Source organism: Anser cygnoides, chromosome 16 (assembly GCF_040182565.1).
Source record: "Anser cygnoides isolate HZ-2024a breed goose chromosome 16, Taihu_goose_T2T_genome, whole genome shotgun sequence".
Classification (NCBI taxonomy): domain Eukaryota; kingdom Metazoa; phylum Chordata; class Aves; order Anseriformes; family Anatidae; genus Anser; species Anser cygnoides.
In genome coordinates this window covers 2,360,071-2,370,890 of record NC_089888.1, presented here as the reverse complement: position 1 = coordinate 2,370,890, position 10,820 = coordinate 2,360,071, and the positions used below count along the sequence as shown (strand labels likewise).

At 58.1% G+C, this 10,820-nt stretch overlaps 1 protein-coding gene and 1 long non-coding RNA gene across 2 annotated transcripts; one reads left to right on the top strand and one right to left on the bottom strand.

Moving 5' to 3' along the window:
• Nucleotides 1-350: 350 nt before the first annotated feature.
• On the bottom strand, nt 351-10,792 carry LOC136786482 (uncharacterized). Its single transcript, XR_010825301.1, has 3 exons — nt 9,905-10,792; nt 3,286-3,376; nt 351-2,224 (listed from the first exon to the last, which is right to left on the bottom strand). It is a non-coding gene; the product is annotated as an uncharacterized lncRNA (long non-coding RNA).
• Nucleotides 4,130-6,744, top strand: PPDPF (pancreatic progenitor cell differentiation and proliferation factor). The gene is made up of 5 exons (XM_066978388.1): nt 4,130-4,282; nt 5,045-5,134; nt 5,796-5,870; nt 6,087-6,183; nt 6,412-6,744. Exons 2-5 carry the CDS (start codon nt 5,080-5,082, stop codon nt 6,515-6,517), a joined length of 333 nt encoding a protein of 110 aa, XP_066834489.1. The 5' UTR covers nt 4,130-4,282; nt 5,045-5,079; the 3' UTR covers nt 6,518-6,744.
• Nucleotides 10,793-10,820: the final 28 nt, after the last annotated feature.

The window sequence follows — 10,820 nt, the reverse complement described above, 5'->3', positions numbered from 1 at the left end:
GGGAAGAGTATTTTGAGGTCCTGCAGTCAGCACATGCTGCTGATAGCTTTAAATTGGAGCCAGCAGTTTAAAAATAAGCTTTGGACGTGATAACAAGATGCCCAAGCCCTCTCACCACCCGGCCAGCTGGGGACGGTGTCTGGTGACACCCCTGCAGGGACAGCAGCGTGCTGTGCACAAACCCCTTCTGCACCAAGCCGCTGAGTTATGGGATCAAGACAGGGAAATCCCCCCCCGTAGCACCCCCCTCCTTCCCCCCCAGCCAGTCTTTGTGTGCATTTGTGCCCAAAATTCAGCTCTGCCACGGAGAGCCTCGGGGGCCCTGGGTGCCAAGGTTTGGAGCTATTTAAATCATGGCCAGGAAGCACGGGGTTGTGGGGTGAACCCCTCCCTCTGGGGGCAACCCATCGGCCTGAATAACTTCCCATCCTTTATGAAGAATAACTTACGGAAATAACCGTCATGGGAATAACTTCCCATCCAGAGGAACAGAGGACGTTGTTAAGGCTGAGCGTCGCGCCGGGAAGGAAGCAGAGCAACGTGCCCCGGGGTGTGAAAATTCAGCCAGGCTGAGAGACGGATGGTGGTCCTGGAGGGAAAACCATCCGAAAATCAACCCAGGAGGGTCTGTCCCCTGCCAGCCCTGCCAGCCCCCATGTCCCACCTCACCTAGCTCAGCAGCACCCACGGGTTACAGGTCCACGTCCCCCCGGGTGAATGCGGCAGCTCCTCATCTAAACTCGGATTTCTCCCGAAGATTTTCACTCCTTCAGTGCTCTTCACCTTCCCCGCTGTCATTTTAGCATCGCTACTCTGCTTCTTCCTGCTCTCTGAGGCGCTGCTGACAGAAAAGAGAATAAAGCAGCCCGATCTGCTCCGCTGGCAGCCCGGGAAGCAGACGGGCTGGACACATCCATTCTCTGAAATCTTTTTAAACTCAGGGGAAGGAGAAGAGCAGCACCTCAGAGGCATCTCTTCGGGGATGCCCCGACACTTCTGATGCCCAGGTGCAGCATCTGATCCCGTAAATGTCCCCAGGTGCTGACGAGGGGCCGGACCGTGGTGCAGCACCCTGCTTTGTGCTGATTTAGGTCGAGTCCCAGTGCGATGAGGAGCCTCTGCCCTGCGTTTTTTTACGGGTTTTACAGCAAGAGTCTGGGGCCGCACCGAGCCGCAGCAGATTGATGTATTTGTTTTGGCAGCCGGGCACGTCTCCGAGTTAGGAAAAGCCTGCGTTAATCCTGGGGACAGCTTTTCTTATTAAACCACAGCCGCCGAGCGAGAACAGCCCCGGCTGCCCGCATCCGCTGAGCACCTGAGGTGAAGGGCCGCTAACGGGGGCGGCTGGCTAACTGCGTAGGCGTTGGGTGCATCCAGAGGGAGAATTAAGGATCAGAAAACTTAATGAGCAAATTCAGTGCTGAGCCACCCCCCTCAAAGCCCAATTAAGTATATTTAGCAATGATTTTTTTTTTTTCCCCGTATGTTTTGTTTTCACTGAATGGCAGTGAAATTTTCCCTCGGTCCCGCAGGGGAGACGCTGCTCTGAGAGTTTTCTGTAGAGGCGTGGGTCCCGCTCAGCACCACTGCCGGTTTCTGCGAGAGGATTTTCCCATTTGCCCAGCTTTTGCTGACCAAACACCAGACTGGAGCAATTTCTTTCTCACATCTCCCCCCCCCTCGTCCGCTTCCAACACGGGTGGGCACAGGGAGGTGAGGGACAGGGTCCTGGGGACATCGCGGGTGGTTTTTATCCCTAGGTGGCAGCAGCTGCCCAAATCCTGCACTTGGAGCAAGGCAGCCAGGAAAAATGCAGGGCAGGATGAGAGAGGTGGGCACAGCCGTGCCCTTGCCTGTAGCCGGAGTGGAAATGGGGCAAAAATCCTCGGTGGGCAGGATCAGGCCCTGGAGCCCTACAGGTGGCTCTGGTCGCTGCCTGCTGCTGGGTGGGATGGTGGGGACGGGGCTGCTGGACGTGTCACCACCGGGTGAATTCCCAAATCCACCGGGGTGTCCCAGCCCCCAGCTCTGGCAGGGGCATCAAGCCTCGCTGCCCGCTGGTTGGGGTGCCCCAAGGTCCCCTTCTGCGAGCGTGGATGGATCCCAGCAGCTCCTTCGGCTCCGAACGCTTTTGGATGCCTCCGAAAGCCTTCGCTGCCTTCCAGATGTTTCTGCCGAGCGCACAGGGTGACAAGAAAGGCTGCTCCCCAAAGGCACACGCAACCTGCAGACAACAAAAAACTTTTTCCAGTTATAACACGGAGCCGGAGCCCCAAGAACCAGATTAAAAAAGAAAAAAAAAAAAAGGTGGGAGCAAACAAAACATGCTCCAAAGCAAACTGCAAGGAGAGTCGCAGTCAGAGACTTTGGTTTTGGCTTCGATTTTAGTGGAAAAATCAAAGAAAAAAATCTGTCCAAACCTTGTCATCTACTTGCTTTTAAAATGATTGATTCTCGATCAATACAAATGAAATTTACCCTCCTCTCAGCGCACCCAGCACGGGCTCGGTTCTGGGAAACCCGACTGGATCCTCGTCCCCTGCTCCACCACTCCCAGCCCCGGCTGCTCCAGGCGCCTGCCGTGACCCCGCTGCTCTTTTAGGAGCAAATCCTCTAAAAAGCAGCCCCGGCCGTGCGTGGAAGCGGTATCGGGGCACAAAGGGAATAGGAAGTGTTTGTGCATCTCTGCTCTACCATTAATTAAAGCAATTAGCCATCCTGCCCTCACCATGGAGAATATAGTCCATTACAGAATATATTCTGTATATTTTTATAGTATATTTTTATATTATGTATATTTTAGACAGATTTTTATTGCTCTATACATTGTTAGAGGGCCATAAGATACAGAGACACATCTGTCAGGAAGGATTTGAGGAGGAACCTGAGAAATGCCAGGCTTCACTAAAATAAAAGTGACTTCTTGGCTCCGAAGCACCCAAATCTTTCATTTCCTAGGCGGGATAAATCTCCCAAGCCCGTTCCCCAGGGCCCTCTGTGCTTTGCAGCCAGTGGGGCCGGAGCAAAACACCCAGCAGGGCCAGCCCGGGGGTCCCAGGGACCCTGAAACCAAACCTCTGCCAGAGCATGAGGCAGAAAAGCAAAATCCTAAGGCTGGGCACGAAACCTCCCACGGGGCTGTGAGAGCCGCCTGCTCGCATTTGTGTGTTCAAAGTCCGGCCTTTGGCAAACTCATTGCCCAGAAAGCACCAAGTCAGCACAACGGAGCAACCTGCCTGGTGCTGCCTGCTTGTCCCCGTGCTTAACAAATAAATCCGGATTTACCACCAAAACGACGGGCTGGTTGGGGTGAAACCCCACCGCGGGCAGAGTTCGTGCAGGAACCACTCGGGGCTGGGCAACGGGCTTCTTCTGTCTTCAAACCCCGAAAAAATGATGAAAAAAAAAAGATGAATAAATGATTAAAAGATGACCCTGAGCTGCCCCTGCGGACGTCGTGCAGGATTTTTGCAGCCTTTCGGTGCTGCTTTGGCTTTGCCGTGGTCCCGACCACGTTCCCATCCCGCAGATTTGCTGTAACATTTTGTTTTCCCCGTGTATTTTATGCATTTAGTCATTTTCAGTGCGTTTTTTGATTTTTTTCTGCATTTTTTTGATTTTTTTCTGCATTTTTAAAATTTTTTTCTGCATTTTTTGAATTTTTTTCTGCATTTTTTGAATTTTTTTTTCTGCGTTTTTTGACTACCCAAAGGTCTCACGGCCTGCGATTTTTTAAACCTTTATGTTTTTAAACCTCCTCCCCCCAAAACCCGGCGATCGCTGGAACATCGTCGGGAAACCACCGGGTCCCAACGCGGCCGCCCCCCGGAGCCCCCAGCCCGGCCCGGCCAGGGGGCGGGGCCAGCTCAAGGGGGCGGGGCCAGCTCAAGGGGGCGTGGCCAGCTCAAGGGGGCGTGGCCAGCTCAAGGGGCGGGGGCCAGCTCAAGGGGGCGTGGCCAGCTCAAGGGGGCGTGGCCAGCTCAAGGGGGCGTGGCCAGCTCAAGGGGGCGTGGCGTTCCACCAGCCAGCCCCGCCCCTTCGAGGCCAGTGGGCGTGCCCTCTCTTTCCCCGCAGCCTCATTGGCGGCGAGGCGCGGGGGGCGTGGCCCGAGGGGATATAAGGGCGGGCCCGGTGGGCGGGGCCGGCAGCGCCGCGGCTGAGGCCGTGCGGAGCGGACGCGGTCGCTGCGCTCCTCGGGCGGCGCCGCCGCCGCCGAGCGGCCCCGCAGGGTCCTAGCGCCTGCCCGCCGGGCCCCGCAGGGTCCTAGCGCCTGCCCGCCCAGGTGCGCCGCGGCCGCGGGGGCGCTCGGCGTTGCAGGCGATCCGGGAGGGGGCGGTGGGCATTGGGTGGTGCTAACGGGGGGGCGAAGGGGGGGGTTTCGGGGGGGTTCGGGGGTCTGCAGGTGCGGGGGAGGCACCTGGCCTCAAGGGTGGCTCGTTGGAGTACGGGGGGGTTGGTGAGGAAATGGGGCAGCCCGTGGGGATTTGGGGAATTTGGGGGGGGGGGTGCTGGGGAGGGGCTGGTTTGGGGCCGGGGCTGAGCGCCCCGAGCGCGGCAGCTGCGGGTCCCCTCGGGGTGACACGCTGGGTCAGCCCTGCCAGCCCCGCGCCTCAGTTTCCCCCCAGGGACCACCCCTGCGTGCCGGGGGGGGGGCCCAGCCCGCGCCCCCCGCAAAGCGCGCCTGGGCTTTCAGCTCTGAGGTTTGTAACTCCCAAACGCTGACACCGGGAAAGAAACTTTGTGCAGAGAGGCAGAACATCCAGCGGGGGCCGGGGGGGGGGGGGGGGCGCACAGGGGCTGTGCACGCAGGTGTTTGTGGGGATTTTGGCTTCGCACACACCTGCAGGTTCGGGCACACGCGGGGCTGTGCGCAGTAGCCCCCATAACCCGTGTAGGGTCACCGTGCTCTCAGATCCCCGGAGCAGTCACCAAATTGCCCAATTTAACCCCCTGCAGCTTTTTGGGTGCTGTCCCAGGTCCGTCCCAGGCAGGGCGGGGGCTGCAGCAGGTCCCCCTGCGGTGACGGCCGCCCCTTTTCCTGCAGGTTTCAGGTCCGTGCAGCACCCAAGACCAAGCACCATGGCATCGATCCCATCCAGCGGCTCGCTCATGGCCACGCACAACTACCGCAGAAGTAAGAGCATAGGGGGAGGGTGCCGGGGTCTTGGTAGGAGCCCCCCCGAGAGCTCCTTGGCAAGAAAGGAGATGCTCAGTAGCTCGTTCTAGCTGGAGACCCCTTTCCTTGCTGCTAACCTTGTGGGGAGGGGGCTGGCTTCGAATGCCTCGTGCACCATTGCTGTGAAAATGAGCTGCAAAACCAGCCTGGGCAATGGCAGCTCCTGGTGCCTCTCCTGGAGGGGCGACTTTCTGGTTTGAGGGACTGCCTAAACCAGAGGGGATTAAAATATTTCCCTGGAGCTGAAACTAGTAACAGGTTTATAGCAGTCGGGCTAAAACTGCATGGATTATGGGCAGGAATCTGCACCCTCTTGGCCCTGAGACATCCGTAAAGGCTTCCAAGTGTTGCACACAATGCAAAGCCATTCAGAAATGTCCTTGGGGGTGGAAGTGGTTTCCTACACGGGTTTTACATGCTCTTCTGCTACCTGATGTTGGCCAGCCTGTAATCTCTGCAGTATTTCCTTCCTACTGGTTTTTACTGGCTTGGCACTAAAACTGGGCGAGCGCTGAAGTGAGACAGAGCCAGCGGCGAGCCCGAGCTGTGGCACCAGGGCTCCGTGTCTCATGGTGCCAAGGGCCAGCGCTGACTGCTGGCTCTGGCTTTTTTTCTGCAGGGCGCCTGAGCTCCACGTCCAGCAACAGCTCCTGCAGCAGCTCAGACTACGGGGAGGTCATCCCGCACCACCCGGGTACGTGCATGGTCGCGGCTGGTTCCGTGGGCCGTGGCGAGCTGCATCCCCTAAAGGTCTCAGCAAAGAACATCCCACGCTTGGAAATCTGTTTGGGATGTTTGGGGGAAGCGTGGAGCTGTGCAAATCTCCTGGGAGGCAAAACCCAGACTCTGGGATGAGAGCGGGGCGGTGGCAGCGCTGCCTGGGGTGCGCTGACCTGTGCCGTCCCCCCAGGGCTGCCCAAATCTGACCCCGGCCAGTGGTGGGCCAGCTTCTTCTTTGGGAAGACAAATCCCCCGGCCATGACAACTGTGTCGGAGTCCCCGGAGAGGTGAGCGCATTCCTCCAGCGTGGCACTGGGATGAGATGACCGGGGACAGAGCCACCCGGGGCAGCTGGGGACATCCCTGCCACGTCCTGACCCTTTGGGTGACACCCATTGGGTCTCCCTGCCCAGCACAGCCGCTCCTGGGCTGTGGAAATAAACACAGGCTGACAACAAAAAGCCCTGGCATCAGCCTGCCCCTTTTTAAATATTTTTTTTTGCTTTGTCCTGCAGCTTGGGAGCGCTGCAGGTGCCGGCAGGGCAGCTGGCGTGTGCGCTGGTGCCGGGAGCAGGACGGAGGCGACACACCAGCGAGCCCAGCCTCGGGCCCTCGTCCTGAGCGTGCCGGCAGGCACAGCCCCTCGAGGAGTCGGGCTGCTCAGAGATGAAAGCAGTACAGGGGAACAAAATAAAGCGGCAGACCCCCAGCAGCTTCTACACCAGCTTTTTTTTTTTACTCTATTTCTTAACGCAGCTACACCTTTCTGCGCAGACTTGGTGACACAATTCTGTACTTTGTACTTGTTCAATGGTAACTAATAAACTCGAGCAGCCTTTTAAAAAAAACCCTGCGGGTTGTTTTTCGCCGGGGATGGGAGTCCTGCCAGGCTGGGGCTGAGCCGGGGGTGGCGATGGGGCTGGAGGAGGCAGCGCAGCCTCCAACCACGGCGTTTCCACTAGGGTAACGCGGGGAGGGATTTTTGCAGGGGGTGAGCAGCTCTGAGCCAGCCGTGGCCGTGCCAGCGTTGACTCACTGCGTGTGTGCCCTGCGCGTGAGCAGGATCCGGCTCCGTGCAGCCTCCCCCCAGCCTTTCCTTCCTCTCTGCTGCCTGCTGTGCGTGGGCTGGGAGCAAGCAGAGGTCCCTGGCTGTGAGAGGGACGAGGTGCCAGCTCCTGCTGGACTCCAGCAAACCTCAGGGCAGGTTTCCAGATGTGGAGCTCCCTGCCCTGCTCCCAGCACGAGGTCTGTGCGAGGCCACGGTGACTTTGCACCCCAGCATTCCGGGGGGGCAAAGGGCAAAGCCGTGTGCTCCATCCGCTGCCGTCAGAGCAGTTTTGCAGCCCGGGGAGAGGCGGCTGCCCTGCTCTCCCTGCTCTGTGTCAGTGCTGCAGGGGCTCCCGGAGGCGCTGCCAGCCCGCAGCAAACGTGTGGGACGCACAGGGACACGTGGCTGCCCACCACGGGATGCACAACAGCCTCCAAACATCACAAAGCACAGGAAAGTAGAGGGGGTGGAGGGTAAAGGGGGGAGGTCCTTTTTGAGCACAGCAAGTCGAGGGGTGCTGCCTGGCTGCTGGGGTGGCAAGGGGGGCAAACACCACCCTGGGGGGGGCAAGCCCAGCATCTGCTGCTGCTCTCCCCTGGGATGGGGAGCAGCAGGTTGTATCTGCTATTAATTCCCTGGAGAAGCCCCACAGTTTGGAAAAATAAGTTGGTTTTCTTTTTTTTTTTTCCCCCTCTTTCCTTTTTTTTTTTTTATGGCCTGCAGATTAAAGTGTGGACACAGACTGATCAAGTCAATATTGCTGTGTTTGCTTGTCGGTCTCGTGACGCCGAGGTCCAGACCGAGTGCCCCCCCCCAAGGGAGGCCGTGGCAAAGCAAAGGCACCAATCCTGACACCCCTGGGCTCTGGCTGGCCCCTCTGCCTGGTTTCACCCAGCTCTAGGCAATGCCACCGGCTGGGTCAAGGCTCTCCCATCCTGATTTAGGGTGCTGCAAGGCATCCCCTTGACCCTCACTCTGTGGCCGCCTCGTCTCCATTTTGAGTTTTCCCCCAGAGGGGACCGAATCTCCGCTTTGGCCCACATTCGCTGCGTTTTACTACCAAGTGCTTTAGGGCAGGGCTTCTCGCTTCGCTTGGCAGCAGCCCCAGCACAGCGAGGCCACGAGCCCCGTCCCGGCGTAACCCTACAGGGAAACTTCGCCTGAGCAAACCGGAGCCCGGCCAGCACGTCCGAGCCCTCCCCAAATCACCCAGGGGCCCCTCTCGAGGCTGAGCTCTCTCCCGCTGCGAGGCTGCTCGGGTTGGGAGCAGCGACTGCAGCACCAGCCTCACGCTGCGTGTGGGGCCAGGTATCGGGGAGCCCAAAGCTTTTGCAGTTTCCTCTTTAGAAAATAAATATCAGCATGGGTTGAATGAGGCAGCATCGCTCGCAGGGTGCCAGGAGGAAGGGATGGAGGGCACTGGGAGCAGGCATAGGCATCCTGCATGTATGTGCACGCAGAGCCCCCCTGTGCTATGCTCCCCATAGTTTAGAGGGGTATTTAAAGACAACCAAAGTCAATCCCATGCCTGTTAGTGTTTAATAATAATAATAATTATTAATAATGCCCTCAATAATACGCATTAATTTTTGGTCGGCCCTGAAATGGTCAGGCAGTTGGACTAGGGGATTTTCAAAATTCCCTTCCAACTGAACTCCCTATTCTATTCTCTTCTCACCGCTAATAATAAAGCCAAACCTCTCGGAAGGGCTTGGAGCAGCACCATGTCTGCACACAGCTTTTCGGTTTTGCACCTAGAGATGCTGAGAGTGGCCCAAGGAGAGGCCGAGTGTTTTTGCCAGGATCAGGCAGGGTCGTGCCACGGGGCACAGGTACCAGCACCAGCAAGATCACGAATTGGGAATGCCAGCTCGGGCCCCCCACGCTTCCTCTGATGCTTTGTGCACCAGCACAGGACAGCAGGAGAGTCACCGGGTGCCACGAGAGAGAAAAGCAGAGGGGTTGCTCTGCTGCACACCACGAGCACCCCACCAGGGACGGACGTCCCCTCTTCTGCTCTGCCTCGTGCTGCTTTACAGGACGCAGCGATTTGGCTGTTGATTAACTCGCATATTTGGGCAAAAATAGCTCGTGCTTTCTGCTCGCCCTTGGTCCTTGCAGCCACCCTCGTGCCACCCCTCTGTTGTTAGAGCTCTTGCAGCAGCCCGGCATGAGAAATACTTGCTTTCATTTCCTGCTTTGGGATTTTTTTATTTTTTTTTCCTCTCCAGAAGCTTGCTTTCCCCTCACCCTCCACAAAAGCCAATGTGGGACATTAAAAATAGGAACAAATGACACAGCTGAAATGCATTGCGTTAGCCTGGCACTGTTTTCAAATGCCACTCGGCCAGCTCCAATCCACCACCAGGGCACGTGCCAGGCTGAAACCAGAGCAGGCGGATGCCTGTGACAGCGCCACTCGCATTGCCCACCCCGGGGAGCTTCGGAAAGCTCTGGGCACCGGCAGCTCCGGCCAGATTTTGGGAACAGCCTGGTGCCCCCCATCACATCTCCAGTCCTGGTGGGAGCTGAGCACCCTTGCCCAGGCTGAGACCCTGGGAGAAGGTGAGAAAATCAGGGCTCCCCCTCCAACCACATCTTCCTTTCCAAAGCAAGCACGGACTCAGAGAGATGCCAGCACCCAGCAGCAATGCTGGAGGACAAACCCAAGCAGCAGCTCGCCTGTTAGTGCGGCTGCAGAGGTGGAAGGAGAAGCTGCTGTGGGCACCACCAAGCTTGGCCACGTCCCCGTGTCCCCTCTCCACACCGGCCGCTGCTGCATTGCTGCGGGCTGGGTGCATGCAGGAGAGATCCCGCAGCCCCACGCACACCCGCTGCCTCCCATTTATTTCATTTTTAGCACCACCTCGTGGCAGCGAGACCTGCACGTTTGCTTCTCCTGCTGCAAGGGCCCTGCCGTGCACATCCCAGCCCCTTCCCGGCACGCAGCAAACCCCTACCTGCCAGCCACAGCTTCGCTCTTCGGTTTCTCATCAGAATGGGACAGCGCAGAGGTGTTCGATAAGGCTGCAAAACGCTTTGCAAGATGAAAGTTGCCTCTTGAAACCGTTCCCAAACACCGTGGCAAATCCAACAGGATTGATCCAGGTGGGATCAGTCAAACCCAGAGCTGCAGCTTTCCCAGGACACAGACTGGGCTCGGGAGCAGAGCAGCTCCCAGGGGCTTGGGAACTTGCTGGGGCTTCAAAGGAAACGTGTCCAGACCCCATTCCCACCTCCTCTTCCCAAGCCCCTCATCCACAGGGCTTCAACTCAACTCACACCAGCTTTTTTTCTGCTATTTCACACAGCACAGCTGCTCCTCAGACAAGGAGAGCGCTGCCTGAACTTTATTAACTTTATATACTCCAACCCCACCAGCGGTTCAGTCCCACCGACCACCACCCCTCCTGCAATCAGGCAAAATGGGCTCAGCAGGGGGAAATCTCAACCCACACAGCCCCAGCTGTGCAGGGCTGCCTTTCACCCACCGCCTGCCCCCCGGCCCTGGGGGATGCTGCGTGCAGCAGGCACCTTGGCAGCGCTCCCGGGGCTGCCTTTCAAGGAGTCCTTTCACTGCTGCCAGGGACAGCCCGGCCCCAGGGAGCGTGCACGGGGTGGGCAAAAGGAGAAACCCTGCCCCCAGCTCTGGTGGGGAGGAGGGTTCGGATGCTCCTGGGATGCTGCAGCCCAGCAGTGAGCAGGGGCTCGGTGATGGGAGATTTGCACCGTGGGTGTGATGGAGAGCCAAGCATCCCCATGGCCAGCCTTTCTAGGGGGGGGTGTCTGTGCACCCCTAGAGCACAGCATCAACTGCGACTCTAAATCCCAGTCTAGACCCAGCTCTTTTCCAGCGTCTCCACTTGTAGTTGGGCA